Source organism: Mus musculus, chromosome 16 (genome assembly GCF_000001635.26).
Source record: "Mus musculus strain C57BL/6J chromosome 16, GRCm38.p6 C57BL/6J".
NCBI lineage: Eukaryota > Metazoa > Chordata > Mammalia > Rodentia > Muridae > Mus > Mus musculus.
This window is the reverse complement of record NC_000082.6, coordinates 75,883,220-75,909,530: the sequence shown is the minus strand read 5'-3', so window position 1 is coordinate 75,909,530 and position 26,311 is coordinate 75,883,220. Positions and strand designations below refer to the sequence as shown.

The window sequence follows — 26,311 nt, the reverse complement described above, 5'->3', positions numbered from 1 at the left end:
GAGAAAATAAGTTTTGTTTTCCAAACCATTACACCCTTAGTAATTACCGTAGCCATGTCAAAGGTGTGAGCTAAGAATTATATCATAGAATACAGCACCGAGAATACAGTACAGAGTTACCAAATAATTACGGTAAGGAAGGAAAGGAAAAAAAAAAAAAAAAAAAAAAGAAACCTTCAACCAAGCAGACACTGAAGTCACATCCTGACCAGAGGAGGAAGTGTCACATCAGACACTTCCTCAGTGCTATCAGATGCTGGGTATCACGGAGAGCACCCGTGCCTGCTCTCAGTTGTCTCTGTAACAGCAGCAACTGTGCTCACTAGAGGTGGCCAGAATTCAAAATGCTAAAGAGGAAGCCATCCAATGCCTCAGACAAGGAGAAACACCAAAAACCGAAGGTAAGTTTATTTTCTTACAGAGTAAAACTAACCAAATACTGTACTAGAAAGCAACACTTACTTGCAAATGTATAACACAGACACACCAGACACACACACACACACACACACACACACACACACATACCATTTACACATACGCACATATACGTGTATACACACACATACACAAACTCATTCAAGCACACAACACATTCAAACAAACCACACAGTGACATACATCTCTCTCTCTCTCTCTCTCTCTCTCTCTCTCTCTCTCTCACACACACACACACACACACACACACACACACACACACACACACAAGCATACATGCACACTCACAGCCTACATCATCACCCTACTACTTACATGACATTTTATCTGTCACTTCTAAATTAATTTAAGTAGAGGACTAAGTGCATCAAAATACATATGGAAGAATTTGCATACTGATGAGCAATTATGGTCTTCACAATTGTGTATTAGATTCAACCCTTTATGTTGTTAGCTAAGATTGGGTTAGGATAATTTTATGGAACTCTGTTTGGTGGCCTCCACTTAACCATTAATATCATGAATTCTCTGCCTATTTTTCATTCCTTGGTTGTTCAATATCTTACCAGTGTTCTGAAGGAATTATTTTATCTGTTAAATTGTAGATATTTAAAATACATAACAGTAAGAAGACTAAAATGGAGAAATTTTAGGTTAGTTTTTTAAAATTCTTTTTGTAATTTGAATGTTCAGCTATGATATCTTGTAGTAGACATGCATTTTCACATTGTCATTAGAGAGAATTGTGCCCTATTTTGAGAAGACACAAAATTTATAAATTAGTAAATTTGATAAGCCAGTCTTATGTAGTATGTTCTTTTATTCTTTCTCTTGATAACAATTGGCATTAAAAATAATATAGGAAAAGCCAAGTTTACATTCTTATAGAACTTTAAACGTCATTTACTAGTAACATTAATTTCTTTAGTATGAAGTTGTGATGTCAGAAAATTTCTGTCCTGTTTATACATTCCTAACGTTTCTCAAATAAATTCAATCTTTTTGTTGGTGAGATAAATACTAGTGGATTCTTTGTTTTTAAGGAGTTTACACTTTGTCATCAGCTTTTATTTCTCATTGGGAGAGAGACAGTTTGGGGACTGATTTTCCTTCTGAACTGAGTAGGCACAGGACAGTCTTCAACGGTTTAAAACCTTTGGCAAAAGATCTGAAGTAAACTGAGAATTCATTATTTCCAAGTACAGGAAACTAAAACTAGATGATTTTCAACATTATTGTTTCTAATGCAAAAAAAGTCAACAAAGGTTAAACAAGCATCTTAGAAACACATAGTACAAAAATATATTGCACTTTCTGTTTTTTCATTACTAAAATAAAAATTCACAGCAACACATCCCAAAATATCCAAGAAAGGTTTTTCAAAGAATCATTTTTTATTTCTTCATATGATTATATTTGTTGTGAGCTGAGCTCTATCTCAAGTCTCATATGATTGTTTTTTATGTAAAATAGCACTGATTAAATAAAAATATTCAGTTGATCATATTTTGGGAATATTACAAAAATTGATAAAAAGTGGCTTACCTCAAAATTTTTCAAAAATGACACTTGACTATTTCATAAGGACTGTATTGCACATTATATTGTCAGTATATCATTTCACTAAACTGTTTTCAAAATGATCTTTCATTATTGGCAATGGTCTTAATCACAGTAATTACTAGAGTAGATGTGAACTATTGGTCATCTTATTGATGTTTGCATATATAAAATAAAAACACACTCAATGCACCTGAGAAAAAAAATATATCACAAGAAATAGTCACACTGAAGACATATATGGATTTAATTTTTTTGCTGTGACACTAATAGCCCTCCAATTGCTATAATTATGTCTTAGAAACAATTCTTACAAATTCATAGTTTTCAATAGAAAACTTTTGCATATTTCATAAATAAAACATATAATCCATAGGACATGGTAAGAGCACATGATATTCTGATCCTTACACAGATGGCTATTTGAAGGGGTACAAGCTCCCCCACCTATAAGAAGGGAGTGTGACATCTGTCTAGAAAGACACAATAGGGCTAGCAAGCAACTGTCCTGAAATACAGGATGTAACTGTTTATACTGATTATCTATCAGATGATCGTTTCCATATCCTGACCCTGTGCTGTGTGCTCACAAGTATGGAGGGGATTTCCTTGGTTTTATTGTGACTCACCATATGCTACATTTTAAAACTATAAATTAAGGGTTTTGGATAAAGCTGCATGGTCTAGCATCTCTTCTGTCCATAGGTTTAATCCTCTCACACCACACGCAGGAGAAATCTATTATATCTGATATTACCTTAAATAAAAGCTAATGAACTTTTTGTTTAAATAGAACACCCATGGGTACTAAATTATATGGGAGTAAGAAGTTCTTGGATCCTATTAAATAGAAAGATGACTATACATAATTAAAATGTAGCATCTTCTAGTGAAATGGTAAGTTGAGGGTGAGGGTACAGCTCAGTCTATAAAATACTTTCCATGCAAGCATGATGACCTGCAGTAGTTCATCAGAACCTCTGTGAAACTTACAGTGGGGTGTTATGTGTCCCTTAAGCCAGCACTTGGGAGGCAGATACAGGCATAGACCTGGGCATAATGGTCCTGCTAGCCTAGTTAGGAAGACTCAACTAGTGAAAACCACTGTTTCAAATCAAAGACCAAGGCAGACAACATCTGAGAAGGAATAGCACCTGAGATTGTACAGTGGCCTCCACACACACACACATGTACAGACATGTTCAGACACATACCTGCACATGCAGTTGCATGTGCGTAAGTGCATACATGAACACACACAAACACACACACAAAGAAATAACTTGATAAATGTTTCAGAAGGGAAGAGACATATTTATTTAAACATTTATAGACTTTACACATGTATTAAAATTCATGTGGCAGCCAGACATATATACAATCTGAACAATTCTTGCCTTCATATATAATAGCTAAAAACAAAGTTGCAACAATAGGCTTTGGTATTTGTATTTTCTAATTGATTCTATAGTGTGATGATTAAAATATTTATAATTCTAATGTTCAGTAATAGATTTTATAGAATACTACATACAATATAATGTATTATTTTCTTATGTGGATAGTACTTATCAATAAACTTACTAATAAGTTAAACTTTAAAATCAAATTATAGTTTTACCACATCTTATTTTATCACTTGTGAGGTATTTTTCTTTTCTGTTGTTTATTTTGCTAAGGATTATTTTATCCAAGTAGTTTATATGTAAGAAGAATGTCACTCAAATATGTTCTTAAAGATTAAAAGTAAAGACTGAGAGTCACAAGCCAAAGGTCTTCCATATTGGGTACCCTCAAATATCTGAAGACATATTATAAAATAGGTAATGGTATATACTAAAAGGTTAATACATTCCTACAAGTTTAGTATGTCCCTCAACTCCATCTGGTACATTGGTAATTTCCAATTAAAAATGAAACTTGAAGAGTAGTGGCTAAGAATTCTACATTTAGATTAGATAAAAATAACCTTGCTTTGTATACATACTTTCCTTTTGAGTTTTTTTTTTTTTTTTTTACTATTTTAGCACTAGTGCTCAATGCTGACCATGACTTTTGAGACGTTGTAAGCATATTCCACATGTACACCCAATAAGCTTTCATCTATACTGTTTATATGATCTATAAATGCTCAAATAAGGAATAGATTTCCTGTGTTTCCCTGACATGTTTATTTTTGCTGCCTGTGTTTATTATTAATTTATTATGTAACAGTCATTCTACTCAGATTTTTTACTCTATTTAATACTTGCTCTAGCTTTTCTCCAGCCTCATAAATGAAGGGTCAAAGGCACACTAAAGATTACACACATTTAAAAAGATCAGTTATTTCTACCAAAGATACATAGATGAAAAAATATGTCATCTGAAAACACATGCCAATTTCCACTGTTAAAATGGTGGATGTCTTACTACTACTGTGACAGTACAGGCGTTGTCTGTCTTAAAAGCCAGATGAATGCTAATGACACCAACAAGACCCCATCATTAGAAATCTTTGTACTTTGAAAAGAAATTTAGGACTCTTTCCTCCTCCAATTATATTCAGGAATTTTGTCAGGGGATCTCTCCAGGTACTATATCTGTCTAAATTTCAGCATTTAGAATTGTGCTCATTTTTTCCTTAATTGCCAAATGGTTTTATAAAAATTGTTATCCAATGTCGAAGTTAAGGGCTTGTATCCTTCTTCTTTGCTTCACTTTCCAACATACTAAGGTCTTAACAGATATGTGGAAAATTAACCTTTCCTGAGTTTGTAAACTATGATTTGGGGTAGCAGGTTGTGCATGTGTTTAAATCCATCTTTGGTTCTCTTTTGAGTGTTAAAGAGCCACTCGAATATGCCCAAGATTTTGCAAGATTCCTAGAAAGATTATTGTTCTCTCATGGCCACCCTTTGTTTCAGGTGAGAGAGCATGTTAGAAAGTTTATAGAGAAAACAGTGTGAGCCACACAGATGAGATTGGGAACTGTAATTAGGACAATGCAGACTTCATATGTTGCTGTATGGTAATCCGTATAAATACACTTTAACCGAGGTCTCCTTTGAGTTAAGAGGATTCAATACCACTGTCATCATAAAGGGAAACATTGGAATAATGGCACTTCTTGAAATAGCTTTTTTTTTTTTTAAAAAAAAGGTTCTTTTTAATCTAAAGTGCATACAGAATGAGACACCATTAGTGTCACAGATGCTAATTTTCACAAGCAGTGACTGAAGTGGCATTCTTCCCATTTGCATTTGATCCCGGCAATGATGAGAGGTGATGAGTTGATTATAAGCTGTTTTCGCTGCACTGCCCGCTGTGCAAATTTATGCTCCTAGACAGGGATGACACATAGTTGTGGCATTAAAGAGATGCCTGCATTGCTTTTTTTTCCCCCCCAAGGCTCTTAAAATGCACTTTAACCCTTATTTAGCCAGGTATAGGAAAGTGGAGACTCTATCAGGACCCGGTACTTACTTGAGACAAGATACTTGCATACAGAGCCTATGTCCTTTGAATGTTTTGTTAATTCTTTTTTTTTTAAATTAGGTAATTTCTTCATTTACATTTCCAGTGCTATCCCAAAGTCCCCCATGCCCTCCCATCCCCCCTGCTCCCCTACCTACCCACTCCCACTTCTTGGCCCTGGCATTCCCCTTCAATAAAAATTTGATCATATTATCCCCCTAACCCTTCCCAGATACACAGCACATATATTTGCCCAATGTTAGCATTCAGAATTGTGGGGTTTTTTTTCTTACTGGTCAAATATAATTATGTGTATGTTTCTTTTAATAACCCACCAAGTTCAACTTGTGTTGACCATATATTCATGGAATTGGGATCATCCACTGGAGTTTAGTTGACCTATCGGGGCACACCTTTGAGGAAAAAGAACTCTCTCTCCTTTCCTCCTGATGTTAGCACCTGTCAATAGTTCCTCCAGGTGGGAGCTTGTGAGACTCCACCTACCATGCTGGAAGGTTGACTACCTTAATCTCCTGCAGATCTTGCATATTCAAATGCAGGTGCTGTGAGTTAATGGAGCAGGGATTCTGTCCTGGCCAGAAGATACTCTTTGGCTCTCTTCTTCCCTAACCTGACTCATGATAACATTCTACTCTGTCTTCCATAATGGCTCCCAGAGCTATGTGGGTGGGTGGATACAGAGGTCCCTTTTAGGATTGAACTATCCTCTGCCACGTATTCTCTGCAAATTGATCAGATATGATTTTCTGCATTAACTACCACCCACACTGCAGAAAGGTAACTCTTTGATGAAGAATGAGAGCTGTACCAATCTATTGCTATAAAGATAACCATCTAGAAGACAGTTCACTACGATGCTTACTAAACAAAACAGGATATTCAGGGTACCACTGTGGCCTGTGAACTATTCGAGTATGGGCTCTTGAGTAGATTTATACCACCAGATGTGAATTTCCTCTTTAAAATCAAGCCTCAAATACAATCATAAAACAGTTTGTTACCCAACCCTTGCAACTTTCCATCTCTCCTTCTCTATTTCTCTCTGTCTGTCTTTGTCTTTGTCTCTGTCTCTGTGTGTGTCTCTCTCTCTCACTCTGTGTGTGTGTGTGTGTGTGTGTGTGTGTGTGTATACACCTAACATTTGTGCCCATATTGCACCTATGGACATACTTGACCATGCTGTTCAATAATATACCTCATGAGGCTCACAGCTGGGTAGATTGTTGAAAAGCCCCTGTCCCATAGCATACATAATCCCTCCCAGTATTATGAGAGGTAGCTAGTAGAGAGGAAGATTCCTGGTGAGTGGCATATTTATTTTTCAATACCCTTTGACCAAACTTGTGGTGTCTACAACAATAGGGTCATATCATTAAGTTCTGGTAGACAAACAAGAACTCTAGTGTTTGGCTGGTGGGTAACAGTAACTCTCCTGATCAACAACTCAAGGAATGTATTCCACACCAGGTTCCATTAACTTTAAAAATCCTTCCAAAGCCTCGATGACATAGCACTATATTCCGTTAATTTATAGAGAGCAGTGTAATTCTGTACACGTGAAGTATTTCACCCAAGGTTAAGAAAGGTTTGAATGTTACATAACAGCGTTTCTATAACCAGATCTGTACTCTACTGTTGCTGCAGTTTCTTTTTGGATTAAATTTTAATATATTCATTTAGATAAATTCAGTCCACTGTTTAGTGTTTCAAATAATAGGAGTTGAAAAACTATGGTTTCATGAAGGGAAGGAGTATGAATGTGCTGTGGACAAGACTTAGAATCTGTCATCTCTTTGGACAGATGACATCCCTTTCAATGTAGTCACACTTTAAATGCAGCAAACACTAAGACTACTAATATCCTATACTATCCTTTTATTCAACTTGTGTCTATATTCTAAGAAATGGCTCAAGTTTACTGTTCACTGGTTCAAAGGAATCACCCATAATTTATACCCAACTTTTGGAGGGCTTTTCTCTCTTCCTTCAAAATACATTAATTTGATGGATGAATTCATAACTCATTCAATTAACTGTTAAAATGATTAAAATTATTAGCTGTTTTTAATGAAGAATATTCTTTCCAGCAAATCACTAACTTGTTTTAGATTTTCCCATCTTATAGAATGTAAATCCAAAACCAAAATTTAATCTCAAGCAAGTAGAAAAACTTTGGTGCCAAATATATTGCCAATATTTAGAAAGTACTAAGTCAGCATGCAGAAAAATCCAAAGATAGTGACTGAAGAGAATGTGGCTTCCCCTTGGTATAACATTGAATATTTTATATCCTATAGGAAGAATGAAGAGACACTACCCGGACTACTAACACACTTTGTCTTTTAAAACTCGACTTACTTAACCATTTGTCTCTTGTCTTTCCCTGATTTAGAGAAAAAAATGACTTCATTATCCACAGGGAATGTATTTTCAAACAATGGAACCAAGTGCATAAACAATATATCTAAATTTCCAGATCATATCTCGTCAAAGTGAGGCATTTCTCCTTATTTGCTAATATTAAGAATTCAAGTGGAGTTTTAGAAATAACCCATTCACATTCAGTTCTTAGGAGAAAAAAAAAGCCATCCTCCATTAAAAAGAAGGGGTGCTTTGAAACTGTCTGCGGTGGTAGTTGTGGTGATTCCTATATACAGGAAGAAAGCTTCTGTTACTACAGTTAGATTCACCTTATCTGAAATTAACATGGGGGAGGCTTGCTTTCTCAGGAGGTCTGCCAGAGAAGACCCTGTCACAGAGCCTGTAGCTTTGTCCAGTGGATGGATGCCCCATGTTTTCTGTGCATTTTGCTCCAGGATCTCTTTCTGTCTTGCTGACAACCTCCTATAAAGAATCCAGTGGGATTTTATTAAGAAACACCCCAATGATTACATCATTTAGTTGATGGTCTCTATGAAGTTCTTCACACACAGTTACCTTCTGAACTCCTCAAGTTAGAAGACAGAGGGCAACACAGTTTAGCCACTCACAGTCAAAGAGCTCCCACCAAAGTAGAAGTGAGGATTTGATTTTCAGCTCCTTCTTTCTTCCAGCTATCTTCGATGCCAATCTTCTGATAGATGCTCCATGCTTGACCTGCATCTGGCTGTCCTGCACGCTTCCCTGTTCCCACACCCTCCTGCCCACTTCAAACTCTCATCTTTTCTCATGCAGATGCACATCTGCTATAATTCAGTAGCTTCCATGCGGCACCATTTAATAATAATAATATTACCTATTAGGATCTTCGGAGGTGCTTTACAAAGATAACCAACCCACTAATGTACCATCTGGTTTAGGGGGCTCATAGAGACTTCTGTTCCTGATGCTATGAACACTCGCTCTGCTGCTTGTCGTCCGGAATGTGTCCCTGTATTCATGAACTCGTGCTTACTTGACTACTTAGCTGACATCTCAAGAAAGTGGTAGAAATGGTTAGCTAGCAGAACAGTAGGCAACAGGGACTAGAGTCACACCCAGCTGGGTTTGAAGGTATGAGTTTGATTATTTCTGAACCAGACTGTGGGTACTTTATTAAACCTTATTTGAGCTTTGGGGTTGTGATTGGAAGAGGAGGACATGTTAGAGCCTGTCATGTAGGCGTGTAGGTTGTTAGCACATGTCTACTTCCTGGTTTAACTGTGTTAAGTAGATAATCTTGGCATCTTTTCTAATTTTCTAATCCTTATTTCATAACTGTTTCATTTCCTTGGATATAGTTTGTTTCGCCCCAACCAGCTCTCCTGTCAAGAACAGAAGATATATCTAACTCAAGTTTGTACCCTTTGACTTGGGAAGAACTCAAGAAGGATTGAATTCAGTCTTTCTGACTCTCAGACCGCATTGGCTTTCTTTCCTTCCTTCTTTTTCTGACTATCATAAAAAAACATTTATATAATGCAAAATTGTAGTGATTTTTCAGTATATGTGCTCTGAGTGTGGCATGACTAATGGGTAATATTAGTCATTTATAGAAGTAACCTACTTCAGAGATGCCTAACAACCCATTCATGATAAAGATCTGGGCAACACATGATAAAAAACAGAGCAACTGTTTCTAGGATTAGAGTTCAGTGAAACAAAACAATAAACAAACAGTCCATTATAATGTATGAGAAATGAAAGAGGACAGTGTGACTTTGTAGGGAGTATTATACATATGCATGTATATACACACACACACACACACACACACACATATATATATACATGTATATATATATATATATATGTGTGTGTGTGTGTGTGTGTGTGTGTGTGTATGTGATTTTTGCTTATATATAATGTATAAAATATAAAGTATATAGTATGTAGTATATGGTATATGATATATATATGTATATATGTATATATAATTGGAAGCAAGCATCTCATTTATCTCTGCAGACTTGCTCACAAACAGGACTTGAAATAATATTTCCAGTCTTGATGCTAAGTTGACTTTACCATTATCCGGCTTCAACTAACCAAACTAGGTCCCAGCACTGTTATGCTGCATCATGTGCCATTTCTTCCAAGGGAAATAATTATTTTTTTAAAAATATATTTTTAAAGATTTATTTATTTTATTTTTGAGTGCACTGTAGCTGTTTTCAGACACACCAGAAGAAGGCATTGGATCCCATTTCCACTCAGGCATATCTATATTTTTAAATTTATTTATTTAATGCATGTGTGTCCACTTCATACACATCAGATCCCTTTACAGATAGCTGTGAGCCATCATGTGTTTGCTGGGAATTGAACTCAGGACCTCTGGAAGTACAGTCGGTGCTCTTAACCACTGAGCCACCTCTCCATCCCCGAAATAATTCTTTCATTAATATGGAGTATGGGTTCTTTCTTAGAGAAGCCTCGCTCACAGTAAAGAGATACTTGGCAGTGCTAACTTTTGGTATCCTTGCTTATAAGTGAGTCAATATGAAGTGACTTCTGCAAGCTTGGCCAAAGCCTTGGATCTGACCCAGAGACTCACCCACTGTATCTAGTTTCCTAAAAAGACTGGCTGCTGTCACTTCTGATAGCTTCTTTATGTAATAAAGTCAAACCAGGAAATAATGGGCTTTATTTCTATAATTATGCAGTTTTACTATCTAGAATAAGATCCAAGGCAGATTTAACCAATATAAAACCTTACTTTACAAGACACAATGATTGGAATTAGATATCAACCGGAGAACACACTGGAACTGTATAGGGGTAGTCCCTGGATATTGTATTGTTGCAGTGGACATTCTTTTGTAATGTGTATGCTTAACTTACATATGTTCTCTATTAGAATTGCATAGCCATCATTTTCCTTTGGCTCGAGGATAGCTTTTGTTTGGGTTGTTTAAGTTAGGGTTACTCAGGATTAGGGCTACCTCATTATTATTACCTCATTATTAATACCCACCAGTTCTAAGGTAGCCATTCACAATGAAACAAATGTTTATAATGTAAGAAATATAACTCCTTCAGAAGTCAAGGTAATACTGTTATGAGACGTGACATTGTAGGCCACAGAGTGCTCATCAGCTCAACTAGTTTTTAATCACTAATATGTATCCCTCAATACACTGAAGTATACATGCTGTCAGATGTAAATTTGCAGTGAGAAAAAAAAGTTTTTATAATGGTAGATTTGGTTGTAATAATACATGTATTTGGTAATGAAGAATCCCAATGGTGTCTTTCAAAAAGCCCTAGCTCCCACGCTAGGGTATTTTTACCCACATATTCCTTCCCTGTTTGGGATTGCATATCATATATTTACCACACATAAACATGTCTGTTCTTACTAAGGAAAAAAAAAAAAAACACGTTTAGACTCCTAAGGCTGTGGCAGCAGTTGCTGCCTGGGAAGAGAGTGTTTATAAGGTTTATGATATTAACTGCAGCACTCAACCTCAGGCAGCATAAAGCATGCAAAAAAGAACTTTCTGTCAGTTTTATTATTTCTAAAAAGGTTCCCCTTGAAGCAGAAGAGTGACCTTGCTCTGCTGAGCTGACATATGCCACTGGATTAATGGCGGAGCTTGGCTGAAGGGGAGCTCACAGACACATTACAACTCCAGAAGCTGGGCTGGCGGTGACCATTAATCAGGGCCACCAAAATCATGCATCAAACCCACCCATTTAAAAGTAGTAAAAATGACTTTAAAAAAACTTTTTTTTTGAGAATTAGCTTATTGTTTGTCATTACTTCTGTTCAAGGAGATCACTGAATGACTAAAATATTCCTTGAGGAGACCTTTAGAAAGGTCATTTGTTCCCAGAGGCCACCTACAGCAGAGTGTGGTTAAAATCTAAGGGATGCATAGGGTGTTTGTACTCCTGAGTGTCTGATGGAAAATTACTGGATGGATTCATTCTTTCCAAGTTAACTTCCAAACCTTTAACTATTATTTTATAGCAATGAGTACTATGAATTAACCTGACTTCTTTCTGATGATACATGTAATAGCAACATATATTATAATCAGATATTAGTATTATTGTATATTAGTCATAGTAGTAACACATGAGTGACAAGTTTGTTAGAGGATTCTTTAAAAACCTAAAGTTCGAGTCAACATATCAAATGATTTAATATGTTTAAAAGTCTCCTAAGCTTGGAAGTGCCATATACCCTTTCGTCATATTGATTACGATTTCATTAGAAATTTTCATAGACTTACCACTTTTAATTATTGAAAATATTTTTTAAAAAAATGTCTGAACTATTAACTTCTGAAATGTATTGTTCCATAAATAAGAATGTAAATGACTCTTATCCTTTTTGAACTTTCTTAATACAAAATTTAACGTTTTGCTTCTGCGTCATACTTCTCATTTAGATTAGTGTTGCTTTATATATACTATGGCATGATTTCATTTGCAAGCAGGGCAAGTGGAAAAATTAGACACTTATTAAGAGAACGAAAAAGAGGTGTTTTAGATGTATTTAAAACTTGGGTTGCCATAGCAGAGCAACAATATTTGAAGTTCTTCTAAATATTGGTTGTCTTTTCTTACCAGGGTCTTAAATATTACTTTGGTTGTTAGAAATAGAGTATACAAAATATTAGAATGCAGGGCATCTGTTTTTGAAGTATACTTATTTGACTAAATAGTTAGAAGGTTATAATCAGTAATGGCATGACGAGTTCATATATTTGGTCACAGATTAAAAATATCAAATTTGTACAAAAGTTATCTTTTAAACTAATTGGAGAAGAATGTATTTTTTTTAATTAGAAAATTGAATCCCTACCCATGGGAGGAGATACAGAGACAAAGTTTGGAGCAGAAACTGAAGGAAAGACTATCCAGTGACTTTCCCACCTGGGGATCCATCCCATTATACAGTTACCAAACCCAGACACTATTGTGGATGCCAAGAAGTGCTTGCTGATAGGAGCCTGATATAGCTGCCTCCTGAGAGGCTCTGCCAGTGCCTGACAAATACAGAAGTGGATGCTCATAGGGTCCCCAATGGAGGAGCTAGAGAAAGGACCCAGGGAGCTGAAGGGGTTTGCAGCCTAATAGGAGGAACAACAATATGAACTAACCAGTACCCCCTAGAGCTCCTAGGGACTAAACCACCAATCAATGGGTACACAGAGAGGGACTCAAGGCTTCAGCTTCATATGTAGCTGCATATGTAGCCTTGTGGGATATTAATGAGAGGAGAGGCCCTTGGTCTTGTGAAGGCTCGGTGTCCCAGTGTAGGGAAATGCCAGGACAGGGAAGCAGGAGTGGTTGGGTTAGTGAGCAAGGGGAGGGGGAGGGGCTGTGTGTGGGGGGTTTCGGAGGGGAAATGAGGAAAGGGGATAAAATTTGACATGTAAATAAAAAATATCTAATAAGAAAGAAAGAAAGAAAGAAAGAAAGAAAGAAAGAAAGAAAGAAAGAAAGAAAGAAAGAAAGAATAAAGGATACTGGTGAGAGAGAGAGAGAGAGAGAGAGAGAGAGAGAGAGAGAAAGAAAGAAAGAAAGAAAGAAAGAAAGAAAGGAAAGAAAGAAAGAAAGAAAGAAAGAAAGAAAGAAAGAAAGAAAGAAAGAAAGAAAGAAAGAAAGAAAAAGGAAGGAATTAGAATCCCTTTTCTTTGCACAGCCTTTCCTGTACCATGGTGAATAGAAACTAAGATTGATAATGAGAAAGTTGCCAGAGGCAATTTTTAGCTTTTGGTAAGGGTGATAGATATGTAAGCCCAGTTACCTTGGCTCCTCATGTGTTCCCTCCTGCATCCTACATCCTTCCAAGCACTACCTGTATACTGTACATGACCTGTACACTTAAAAGTTCTTGCTAGTTTTAAGCTAGAGATATTATTGTCTACCCAGGCCATTAAAAAATCTAGTGAAATAACAATGTTCCAAATTGAAAAAGATTAGTCATTAAAATGATTGTGTCCATCTGACAATAGCTTTTTTGTCCTGCAACAGCTGAAGAGGAGTTACAGTTGACATTAGTCACATTTTTGTCTTCCAGAAGTATTTTTCAAATATAATAAATAGTTACCCCCACCACCTTTTCTTATTTTATCATTTTAAAGCAACACTACCTTTGGCTTTGGTGATTTACAGAGTATCTCAGAAAATAGCTACAGAATCTTAGAATTAAAAAAAAAAAAACTTTGAAGCAACTTAAAATTCTGTTGGTTTGAGATCATTTCATGTCCAAACTTTTGATGACTTACTCTTCACAATAAGATTATAGGTATGGGCCTAGACATGCATACAAGATATTATTAAGATTGAATATTTTTATGATAATATGTGTGGTTTCCCATGTATATATGTGCACATAGATGTGGAGGCTGGAAAAGAAACTTTATTGTTCTTGGAAACTGCATATGCCTCATTTGGGACAGGGTCTCTGGTCTGATTATCACTCATCAGCCTGAACTGCATGGCCAGCAAGCTCCAGACATCCTTCAGTTTCTGCCTCCCTGGTGCTGGGTGTGGCACTGCACCTGATATTTTTAATGGGTTAGAGGAATCAAACATCCTTATGCTTACAAGGAAAGAGCAATATTCACCATTGAGCAATATTGCTACTTTTAATGTTTATTGTTTCATTTATATTTTATAGAACTTAAAAACATTCCTTATAGTAAATTTTTGTCCTATGATACTTTGTATTTGAAAAATATATTTAGAGCATATCAATGCATTACTTCTGAGCTCCCTTCAACTAACATGGACTCAAATAATTTTTACTGAATTCTAGAAGTGTTACATGACTTTCAGTCTTTAGTTGCAGTATAAATGGAACATAGTGGAGTACCATAGAAAGGAACAATTGAGAATTCTTAAATACTCAAGCCTTTTGACTCTGAAATGTGTTTAACGCCCTACGTCAGCTGTTGTAAGTATCACTTTTACATTGGCTATTTTCAGTTATTATTGAACTTCCTGCCCCCACCCCACTGTGACTCTGAAATAGTTTTAATCTGCAGAAAAGTTTAGTGCCCCATAAAATTCTAAAAGTAAAGTTTCCGTATGAGAAATCTCAGCAAGATTTAGAAATGAATGATAGCATTGGGGTGTGAACATTCTGTCCATGTTTTGCAGTTGACGTGAAGCTAATGAGGTAGAGAAAGAGCCAGTTGACTTGGGTTCCTAGAAGCCACACCCACCACTGAGAATATTCATACCACTGCTTTGTGTTCTGCTTTGTTTTGGTGATGTGATCATTTTATTTAGCTCCGAGTCACCTTTATACAAGGATGTAGTGTGAGTGTGGAGGCACTAACTGTTGACTCTGCAGTTCTTGTTGCTTTTTTAGCTTGAAGTTCCCTGGCACCTCACAGTCTGTCTTCCACATACACCGCATGGTGCTGTGACTATTTAACACTGAGGCAATCCTAACAGGTTATTTTCAGTGAGTTAAATGTGATTTTTCACTCTCCAACATCTTAGCACCTGAGTCAGCCAGGACAATTAAATCCTCGAATGCTTTTGGATAAAGGGTGACAGACGTGTTGAGGTTTAACGTTTTATAATACAATGTTAATGGCGAACTCAAATGGAATTTTGATCTGAAGAGTGGATACTAACAAATGTCTTATGAGTAATGTTTAGATGTGAGAACTTGTTGGCAGTGAGTGTATATATAACTTCTAATTTGCCAGGATACTTCAAAATACTGTGGGTGTCTGATTCACATTTGCAAATATTTTCTTTGAAATAGATTGACACTTCTACCAGTGCCTTGCTCATTTTTTAAAAATTTATTCTTTAATCTTTTTTTTACAGTCCAGACTTTATCCCCCTCCTGGTCCACCCTCTGACAGTTCCATGTCCCATATCTCCTCCACCTGTCTCTATGAGAATGTCCCCCTCCAGCATCCACCCCTCCCAACCAGGCCTCCCTACTCCTTGGGGCCTCAGGTCTCTCAAGGGTTAGGTGCATCTTCTCTCACTGAGGCCACACCAGGCAGTTATCTGCTGTATAAGTGTGTGTGTTGGTGTGTGGGGAGGGCTCATATCAGCTGGTGTATGTGGTGGCTCAGGGTCTGAGAGATCTCGGGGGTCCAGATTAATTGAGACTGCTGGTCTTCTTATAGATTCCTCCTCCTCCTAAAAGGGGCCTATCATGATTACTCTCCAAAAAGACTTGCTCCATTTTTAAAGTCATAGTGTACAGAGACTTTATTTGACAACTCTACAAGTTGGTGGCTGGATAAGAAAGAAAAGTAAGGTCAAATCTCCTGGTTTTGGTCAAAAGCTTGATTCATATTTAAAAAAAAAAAAGACTCCACAGTTTTCTTTCATGTTCATAGTACAAACAGGCAAATGGTTTAGGAAGCTTACTTAGCTCCATCATCCTGTTCCCTTCAGAGAACTAAATCCTCTTCACAGCATTGACCATGTTCCTATATCTCTGTAGTAATGAAAATGCACACAGGTAGTCAGGAGCTCTTTAAACACAGAACATTCCTCAATATGGCTCCTCATAGAGATTTTCAACATACATCCTTGTAAGCTTAAGGACATTTGCTCCCCAAATCCACTAAAAAACGTTGGGTGCAGTGCCCCACCCTGCACTGAGGAGGCAGAGACTGAAGCTGGAGCTTGCTGGCCGGCCAGTTCAACCTGATTAGTGACCATCAGGCCAGAGACAGACGAGCGTTCTACTTCTATCCTTTGCCCCTGCCCCTATGCCTACACACACTTCTCCCCTTGCCCTCTCCCTTCCCTTTGAATATCATCTCATGTGAGCCCATGCAGTGCTTTAGTCACGAACATGTTCTGGTTGCTTCTCTTTCAGTACATATTGATAGTTATTTTCTATATCTAGTATTATAGTAGAGACTGGCAAAATAGTAATTTTATGATTTCATCAATTTTAAAACTAGCATATATAAGCACAATATGTAAACATTCAGAATAACTTCCCATGATCAATTGTTCAATTAATTCGGAAATACATTTCATTCAGAAAAGGGACATTATTGTCTTTTATTTTTGTCTGTTCTCAAAATGCTGCTATTATATTTCCCAAGACAAACACTGATATTTCTCTCCAGTATGATGATAAATCAGTGGATTTTGACATGTTAAGATATACTGAAATGATCTCACAGTATATTACATGTACTACTTCCATTAAAACTAAAATAGTATGCTTTGGGCTACAATCTATCCAAACACTAAAATCCTTCTGTATAGCCCCCTAGTTATTTGGAAGGTGTGTCTGTGGTTTGACAAACCACCAGGCATACAGGTGTGTGCTAGGGTCGAATTTGTGAACTAGAGTTGACCCAAGGCTGGGTTGTCATTGTTCTGGACCTTTATATGTGTGACCTTTAAGCATTTTATTTTATATCTGCAGTGACTTTATTATAATCCCGATGATCTTGACTTAAATGATACTGATTTTAATTGTTTTCAGTGTTAACATGTGTGTCAGTCCGACTAACCACGATGATGGCAAAAGGTTAAGATTCAGTTTGCCACTACATTGTCCTTGCAGTACTTCTGTGTACAGACTGACACGTTCCTTTGTTTTAAATGACTTGTAATAAGCTTTTCCTTAAGCAATCCACTCAATTTAGAGTTAGGTAGATGTGTTTCATTTGAACCTTAAGGTTTAGGGATTTTTTATTTTGATTGAATTTGAGAAAGTTTTGCACAGTTTTGTATTCAAATCTATGAAACAACACATATTCATCATTTCTTTCTTCCACACCCCTCACTTCTTTTTATTTGTATGTCTTTGAAAGAAAGCCTGTATTTGCCTTCATGAGATTTACAGAATCTTTTTTCACTTACACAAATGGTAATTCATTCTCTTTGGTATTATCTCTTTCACTGTATGCTAGTGAATTCTCTTTCCATTGAACTAGGGAAAAACAAATTTCAGGGTTTTTTTCTTTAATATAAATATAGACTACTAATTTAGCATCCTTTTGATGAGTGTTGGGATTTACCGGTTTCTGGGTAAAATATTACAATGAATGTATAGTACATTCATATGTTAGTATTCATATTCATATGTTAGCATATTCACAAGTCATTCTGGCATTGACATTTAGAAATGTGATTGCTATGACAAAATACAAATATATATGAAAACTTACCAGATGTTGCCAAATTTCCCTCCACAGATGTTGTGCCATTTTACAAGTGATTTACTAAATATATTACAAGGGTTGTATACTTCATTTAGCTGGGGTGGAGCTGGGATTGAACATAGAGCCTTGCACATAGATGCAAAGTATGTGTTCTATTTTTGAGTTACACTCCAAGCCCTTGTATATACTTACACACAATGTATAGGGCAAGCATGATCTAATGCCACTATTATCAAATGTTGCTTACATTTTGAATTGCTTTTTTATTCAGGGCGCTTTTCCCAGAGACAGTTCTTTGTTCATGCAATTGCTTGATCTTGATCAGAGCCTTTGTCACCGGCTAGTGTCTGCAGAATGATCACACTGTACACATTTGTGAATATTCAAACATGTTCTCTTTTATTAAGGACTACTATGTAGGAAGCAGGCCTTGCTTCCTCATAATTCCCCTTTTCACGATAAACCTTGACAGTAGAAATTATAAATCCATTTCTTGTCCATACCTCATAGTAGACATTAGCTCCTTTCTGACATAAGCTATAACCTATAAATATATTATGAAACCATCTTCTCAGAAAGTAACTAACTTTTGGAGTGGATAATGAAATATGCTAAGAGCCCTTCTCAATAAGAACTGAAATTTACTTCTTAGAGTATCTCAGCGTGGACAGACTGACTCCTCATAAGAGCCCTTCTCAATAAGAACTGAAATTTACTTCTTAGAGGATCTCAGGGTGGACAGACCGACTCCTCAGCCTTTAGGTTGCTGAGGAATTACTATTGATAGGACTGACAAGACCCAAAGTAGCAGGGTTTTTTTTTTCTTTACTTTTTTTATCTTTTAAAATCACTATTCCCATATCTGCTTTTCTTTATTGGTATAATGGAGGAAGAATTAATTTTAAAAGGCGGTGGCTATTGATTACTTAATGGAATAATATAGTGTAGAGAAATGCTGAAGTGAATCTACCTTGTGCCCTCCTGTGCAGCAGGCCCCATTATCCAGCAGTGGGAAGCATTCTGTAGCTCTCATTAATATGCAAGAGGTACCATCCGACTGGGTATAGGCTACTGAACTGCCACAGGTCTAGGTTACAATAGGCCATAAGAATGTCCCGAGTATACAACCGAGTAATAACTGTCCTTGATAGATTCATTTGTGAGCAGGACAATAGTTTTCCCACTTCTCTCTGATCTTTGAGTCCTGATGGCCTAATGGAAAATGCCCACAAGGCAAGGTGAAGTGATCCACTCTGGATTTATGTCTTGTTCCGTTAGCTCTGTATGAGATGGCGTGGTAGTTTCCACTGTGGAACACACTTTCAGTTATCTTGTCTCTACTCTCATTACAAACAAAAAGAACTGGGAGCTAGTTCAGCAAGGGAGGCAAGTCAGCAAAGGGCATTTTTTTCTACAACATCATCATTCTTTGGGCAATGTTCTAGAGCACAACATCTAATAGGCTAGCTATGTGTCACGTGTCTAGGGTCTTCTTATTTCAACTCAATTTAAAGAATTTTAATGGAAGATGGTGGAGAGAGATGTGTCTAAGAATGATCCCAAGGACAAGCCTTCTCTGGCAAAGAATTTTTAAAGTGAGAGATAAGTTCTGAGTGGACAATAATAAATTCTATAGGCTACTGACTACTGCTATTAATCAATCCTATTTTTTTTTTTCAAATTACTAGGTTACCTTTTCAGTAAAATCTACCAATTTCTAAAACATATCATTTTGAAATGAGTACAATCCTTAGGACAAGCTATCTTTTTTAGATTTATAGGTACACACACACACACACACACACACACACACACACACACACAATTAGATACCCACCACCCTAAACAATGAATAAAATTAAATAGTGAGAAAGTCAATTTTTTGACTCAGTGATTTTGAAGAATTTTGAAAATGGTTCAGGAGAACCATTTAACTTTGAAGTATCTCAGGTTTATTTATAATCACCAACCTAGACTGCATTGCATAAGAATAATCCGGCATTGTAACATGTGGGGTGTAGGGAACTCGACCTGCATAATGGGGGAAGGGATTAGGATCTCATTGTGATTCCGTGGGAAATGTGGAGAGATTCCGTTTGCCTCTCCATCTTACACTGTGCACGGCTACATGTTCAGTTTATTAACATGTCCACCTGTATGCCTTTCTTTCTGATAACTGACAGAGAATTTAAAGTTAACAGAATGTATTAGTGGGAAGTGAACTTGTGTTAATTTTGTTTTTCAGTAAGCTTATCTGAGGAAGCAGAAGAACAATTACTCAGACCTTTGCTTGTTTTCATTGTTGCGTTTTACTGGTTGCCCACTTTGTTGGTAAATGCTGCCTGTCCTTTCCTAGTGCAAATAACTTAGTGCTTAGCTTACCTAAAGAAGGCTCAGTTTAGAATTCTCATAGGTTTCAGGTGCTTGGGTCAAGAGCCTAAGGAAGTACTGTAAATAATGTTTTTAAATAAGCACGGTCTTAACCACTATTACACAAATCAAAGGAGGATATTTTTAGAAATTTTTAGTATAAAATATGAATAATAAATATTTATATATCCAATGGCTTTTGATGGCTGGAAGGACTTTTAATAGTTTTCCATATTCAAAAGACATTTCTGAGAAGCTATAATAAATTTATTGCTTTCAGTTATGAAAGTCGCAAACCTTAAGTTTCTTTTCCTTTTCCAATTTTACAGCGCAGCAGCAGTTTTGGGAATTTTGACCGTTTTCGGAATAATTCCGTATCAAAATCTGATGACTCAATTGAGGTTGGTATTTTATTTTATCTCCATGAATATTATGACAGTATATTATAAAGGTTTATAATGTAAAAGGATAATACTATTTTTCTGAGTTAGGTAAGGACATTAAATACATTTTCAAGTCATGTACACTTATACAGAATTTTGAAATAGATGGACAATATTTAGGGCCTAGTACCACATTGGGCATTAAGGTAAAACAGCTATTTAAAAAGCTTACTCGATATTTGGGCAGAATAATAATTTCAAGTTAGTTATACTTTGAAGATAGTTATGATTCAAAGTTACATTGACAGCTCCAAGTCCCCTGAGCATTTCCATGCTGAAGCAATATTCTTGCCTGAGTTGATAGCATGCCAGGTAGCCAAATGGGCTTGATGGTCATTCTGATAAGAGGAGCATGTAGCTACACCACTGAACTCTGATACTTCTAGTGTACACAGAAAATACCTTACTGGTCACCGTAACATGCATATTTATGAACTAAACACACTTTGTGTATGTCTTAACAGTAAAGTGTGCTTTAACATTAAATTTTGTATATAATGATAATAGCAGTACCAGCGACAGATATATTGAAAGGAGTGCTTGACATGAAGGAAGTGTAGTGTTGCCAGTTAGGAATTGTTGGTGTTTCAATTTATGATGAAGGTATATATGCATTCGCTGATCCTAATTCCTTTTTCTACTACAGAGTTATCAAATGATAAAGGCAGAGATAAACCTCTGACTGTGATGCCTGACCTTCTGTTATACCACCTTATTTACTAGGAGCCATTTCCTATGAGTGACTAAAGAAAGGCACAGTAGCTAGTTAAGTAACAGAGGAGGGTTGCACACTCAGAAAACTAAGTATGTGACACATATTCATTATTAAACCCAACCCTAAACCTGTTCCTGACCCAGTGAATTCACTAATAGTTTCTTTTAGATGAATAATTTATATAAATCTCACAAACAGAAGAATACACACACACACACACACATATGTTTTTATTTCAGCAAGGAGTATACTAAATATAGTAAATTAAAATAACATTTCATATATTATTATTTCTTAATATATCCATTAGTGTATGCCTATATGTAGTATATGTTTTATTTATCTACATAATAGATAGATAGATGATAGATAGATAGATAGATAGATAGATAGATAGATAGATAAAGTCATTACATACAAACACATTCACACATACACACACACACACGCACACACACTGACTTAGTTTTTTTTTTTATGCTGTTGTGATAAAATATGCTGTTAAGAGGAAGTGTAGACAGGACTTTTTTTTTTCATAGTACAGTTAAGGATTACAGTCCATCACGTTGGAGAAGTCAATGCTGTGAGATCTTGAAGCAGCAGGCCACGTCACACTCATAGTCAAGAAGCTGAGAACAGTGGATGCAGGCTGCTGTTCAGCTTCCTTTCTCCGTTTATCAAGTCCACCCAGGGAATGGTGGCTAGAGTGCGTGGCTCCTCCCATTCCAGTTACGTAATCAGAATCATCCTTCACAAACACTCACAGATTCAATTCCTAAGTGATTGTTGATCTATCCAGATTGACTATAAAACCTAGACACTGCAACCATGTTTTACAACCTATATATTTAATGGACAACTATATTAATTATATACATACTCACATAAACATGTGTATAACCACTTGTCTATACATGTGTGTATATACACGTGTGTATACACAGAGGGGAACTTACTTGTATGACTGATTTCACTTCGTGTTTTGCATTAGCTTTTACCTCTCTGTAACCATACACTGCTGTATTCTGCTGCTACTTAGTTTTTAATAAACCTATGAACGTTCCTCAGGCTCATTCACTGTCAATGGAGTAAGGAACAATGGCTTTGTCACTCGTTAAAGCATTTAGCAGAGCTGATAAAGTTAATTTCTCATTTTTCAGAAACCCAGCACCAATTCTTCATCCTTTTCACAGTCATCTACAAAATGGCAGGCTTTTTATTTGGTACTCCAGAGTATTGTAGCAATGGGAGATGGAAATGCCTGCTTCCTAATGCCCACAAAGAAATAACACTTTGAAAGATCATGACAACAGAGCTGTAAATTCTACACGAAAAATGTAGTTAAGGCTATGGAGAACTTCACAGACAAGAAAACTAATTCAAAATATATAAAACAGTTTCTCTGAAGCTTCTACAAACAATGAAAGGAAAATGAGGAAGTATTTGTATTGCATTACTTGAAGTTTTGATAATAGTATCAATATCAGTTGTAACTAAATGACATGTACTTCAGTGACTAAAATAAGTTTACAGTTAAAACCAAGTTTAAACATAGGAAAGAGGAAGGAGAAGGCCAAGTAAACTTTTAAAGGGCTTCCCAAATCTTTTTTATTCTGATATTTTGAACTAAGCAAAGACTCTTTGCCTTTGTAACCTTGAATGTAAAAATTAATAATGTGCAATGAGGGCTTAAATTGGCTGTCCATTCATATTTATCATATGCAATTTGGGGTAAGATATGAGGCAAAATATAATGTTGATTAATAATGATGTTAACTATGTGCTTAAACTCTCATATTAAAATATTCATGCTCACTAAACAGACGTTTCCCATCATTTTTTATGTTCGGGTATGAATGGCTGTCCAACCTTCAAGCATGGTGGATAGTATTTAAGCAGATGACCTTCACAGTTCATTGTTTCCACATCTGATGTATCAAGAACATCTAATCCAAATATGTCCTCCAGCGGAGGTGGAAAAACTGCCTCAAATTTCTACATCAGGAATTTGATTTCTTTAAAGGTTACCGAGCACCAGTTAATGTGCTTGGAAATATTCCTGAGACTAGAATGAAGCACACAGAGGAAGCCTTTACTCTGTAGAGCATGTGACATGTGAGAAATGCAGAGAGGAATTCAATGAGCAAAACATTATCAAATAAAATAAGAGCAGAGATGAATACTCAGGTAAAACAAACGAGAAGTGTGGACAGACATGGAGAGGGACCAATCAGATGCCTTCTTTCCTGTACCATGCATTAAATGGAAACTTGGACAGCTAAAAAAAAAAAATACATCTGTGGCTTCCAGGAGAAGCCAACACAAAAGCAAGTCCAAACCTTGGTGATAAACAGATGAAATTGAAGAGATGCTTAATCATGGCAATATTTGATTACCAAGTCATCATACATCTGTGAGTCAGAATCACCACAAATGACTTGAACAAACTGCCCTTAAATACTGTGTGTTTTTATTTTAAAACGCTGTTTTGAAATCTGATAAGTAGGGAAGAATAAATTCATAAAGATATGTTTGTTATATCATATAGATTCTATATGACATAAACACATATTTTAGCAACATAATATTGATTTAAGTTAATGCTAATTTTGTGATTAAACTTTAATAACCTTTAAGATCACTACCAAGAAGTTTCCCACCATAAATTGTACTGTATCTTTTATGTTATGTTGCTGAGCTTAGCAAGGATACACCAATACTTATATTTTATTCTGAGTCAGAGGAGAAATCACTGTTTTAAGGAGATTGCTAAGGAGCACCAGGTAACAGTAACCCAAATAAAAAACTTAATTAGTACCAGGTATGCAATACATGAACACATTTCTTCATTAATGAATTGAGCCAGGTAATGGTTACTGTTACTTAATGTGAAAATGTGTATGCATACATGTTGCATGAAAGCATTGTAGAATTCAACTGAATTAGTTAACTTGACAACTTCTTTAAAACTAATAATCAGCATCCAAACGCTGACACCATTGCATATACTAGCAAGATTTTATGAAAGGACCCAGATGTAGCTGTCTCTTGTGAGACTATGCCGGGGCCTAGCAAACACAGAAGTGGATGCTCACAGTCAGCTAATGGATGGATCACAGGGCTCCCAATGGAGGAGCTAGAGAAAGTACCCAAGGAGCTAAAGGGATCTTCAACCCTATAGGTGGAACAACATTATGAACTAACCAGTACCCCTGAGCTCTTGACTCTAGCTGCATATGTATCAAAAGATGGCCTAGTCGGCCATCACTGGAAAGAGAGGCCCATTGGACACGCAGACTTTGTGTGCCCCGGTACAGGGGAACGCCAGGGCCAAAGGGGGGGAGTGGGTGGGTAGGGGAGTGGGGGTGGGTGGGTAAGGGGGACTTTTGGTATAGCATTGGAAATGTAAATGAGCTAAATACCTAATAAAAAAAAAAAAAAAAAAAAAAAAAAAAAAAAAACTAACTTTGACCATGCCAAACTGATTGAGACCCAGGAGGCTGTTCTAACACTCTTCCCTCACAGGTGGGGGTTATAGGCTTTCGATTCAATGTTCTCCACTCTATAGATCTGTAAACACAGGATACCTGATGGTTGCTTCTGTTTTGCTTATCTCAAAGATGAGAACTAAAATGGTTGTTTGATAGAGCTATTAAACCATAAATGAACAACAGATTTCACTTGTAAAGGTGAGAACTTTCAATGAAGTTATGCAGGCAGCCTGTTGAACAATATGTGTTATACCCAGAGGGTATACTGCACAAGAACAAAACATTTCAACTTGGATTCTGCCTAAAGAGGTTGTTGATCAGCGCTCTTCAGGTTGGACATAGAGTGCAGATGTAGCTAGAACTCTTGCTTAACATGTGCAGTCCCCAGCACTGGAAAACACTTGACTCAAAAACATGATCCTTTCTTCTTTACTATTTTGACTTTTGTAAAAAATTCTCTACCAGGTCCATGACAGGGAACTGACAAATGGAAGTGAAGAACAAAGCAAGACTTCAAGCAGTGGAGGAAGTCTAGGTAAAAAAGTGAGGGCTATTTCATGGACAATGAAGAAAAAAGTAGGAAAAAAATACATCAAAGCTCTTTCTGAGGAAAAAGTAAGTATACTTTGTCATATGTATATGTGTATGTTAAAAATATTCAATAGGCTCTTTCTCTAGACCTAGATTATTTGGTGTTTTATGAAGCACTTAGACTTTTTTTCCTTCACCTATAAGCTTTTTTGTTCCTTCACAAAGTGTGTTTGTGCACATGCATACTGTGAAGTGGGGCAGATATCAGAGAACAACATCCCACAGTATGTTCTCTTTGCATATCTACACAAGTTCCTTGGATCAAATTCAAGTCCTCAGGCTTGCACAGCAAGTAGCTTTACCACTGAGCCATCGGAATGGCCCATTTCTATGATTCTTAAAGGCTCATTATTCACATTTTTAAAAGGAGACAAAGCCCACATCGAGCTGTGAAGAGAAGTGCATTGTTTAAGTTGGGACACATGTCTGTACTTCATTTCTTTTTATTGCAAAATAATATGCCGTTTTATAAATAATCTACATTTCTTCACATCGACTGATGAATATTTGGACTTTTTCCACTTTGGATACATTGTGAGTAATTTTGTTGTAAATATTTGCACGTGACTCTTGCTATGAAGATACTTTTGTTTCTTTTTGACATATGGTGATTCTACTACTAATATTTTGAGTCACTGGCCACTGTTTGCTCATATGCTGCATATGTTACATCTCCCATAT

The 26,311-nt window shown here is 36.4% G+C and overlaps 1 protein-coding gene across 1 annotated transcript in view; it reads left to right on the top strand.

Annotated features, from left to right (window-relative positions):
* The first annotated feature begins 264 nt into the window (after positions 1-264).
* The window catches only part of Samsn1 (SAM domain, SH3 domain and nuclear localization signals, 1), a 50,473-nt gene continuing 24,426 nt past the window's right edge, over positions 265-26,311 (top strand). The window contains exons 1-3 of the mRNA NM_023380.2: positions 265-401; positions 20,720-20,791; positions 25,505-25,654. Of these exons, the coding sequence (NP_075869.2) occupies positions 345-401; positions 20,720-20,791; positions 25,505-25,654 (279 nt within the window). The 5' untranslated portion in view covers positions 265-344. The remainder of the gene's footprint in view (positions 402-20,719; positions 20,792-25,504; positions 25,655-26,311) is intronic.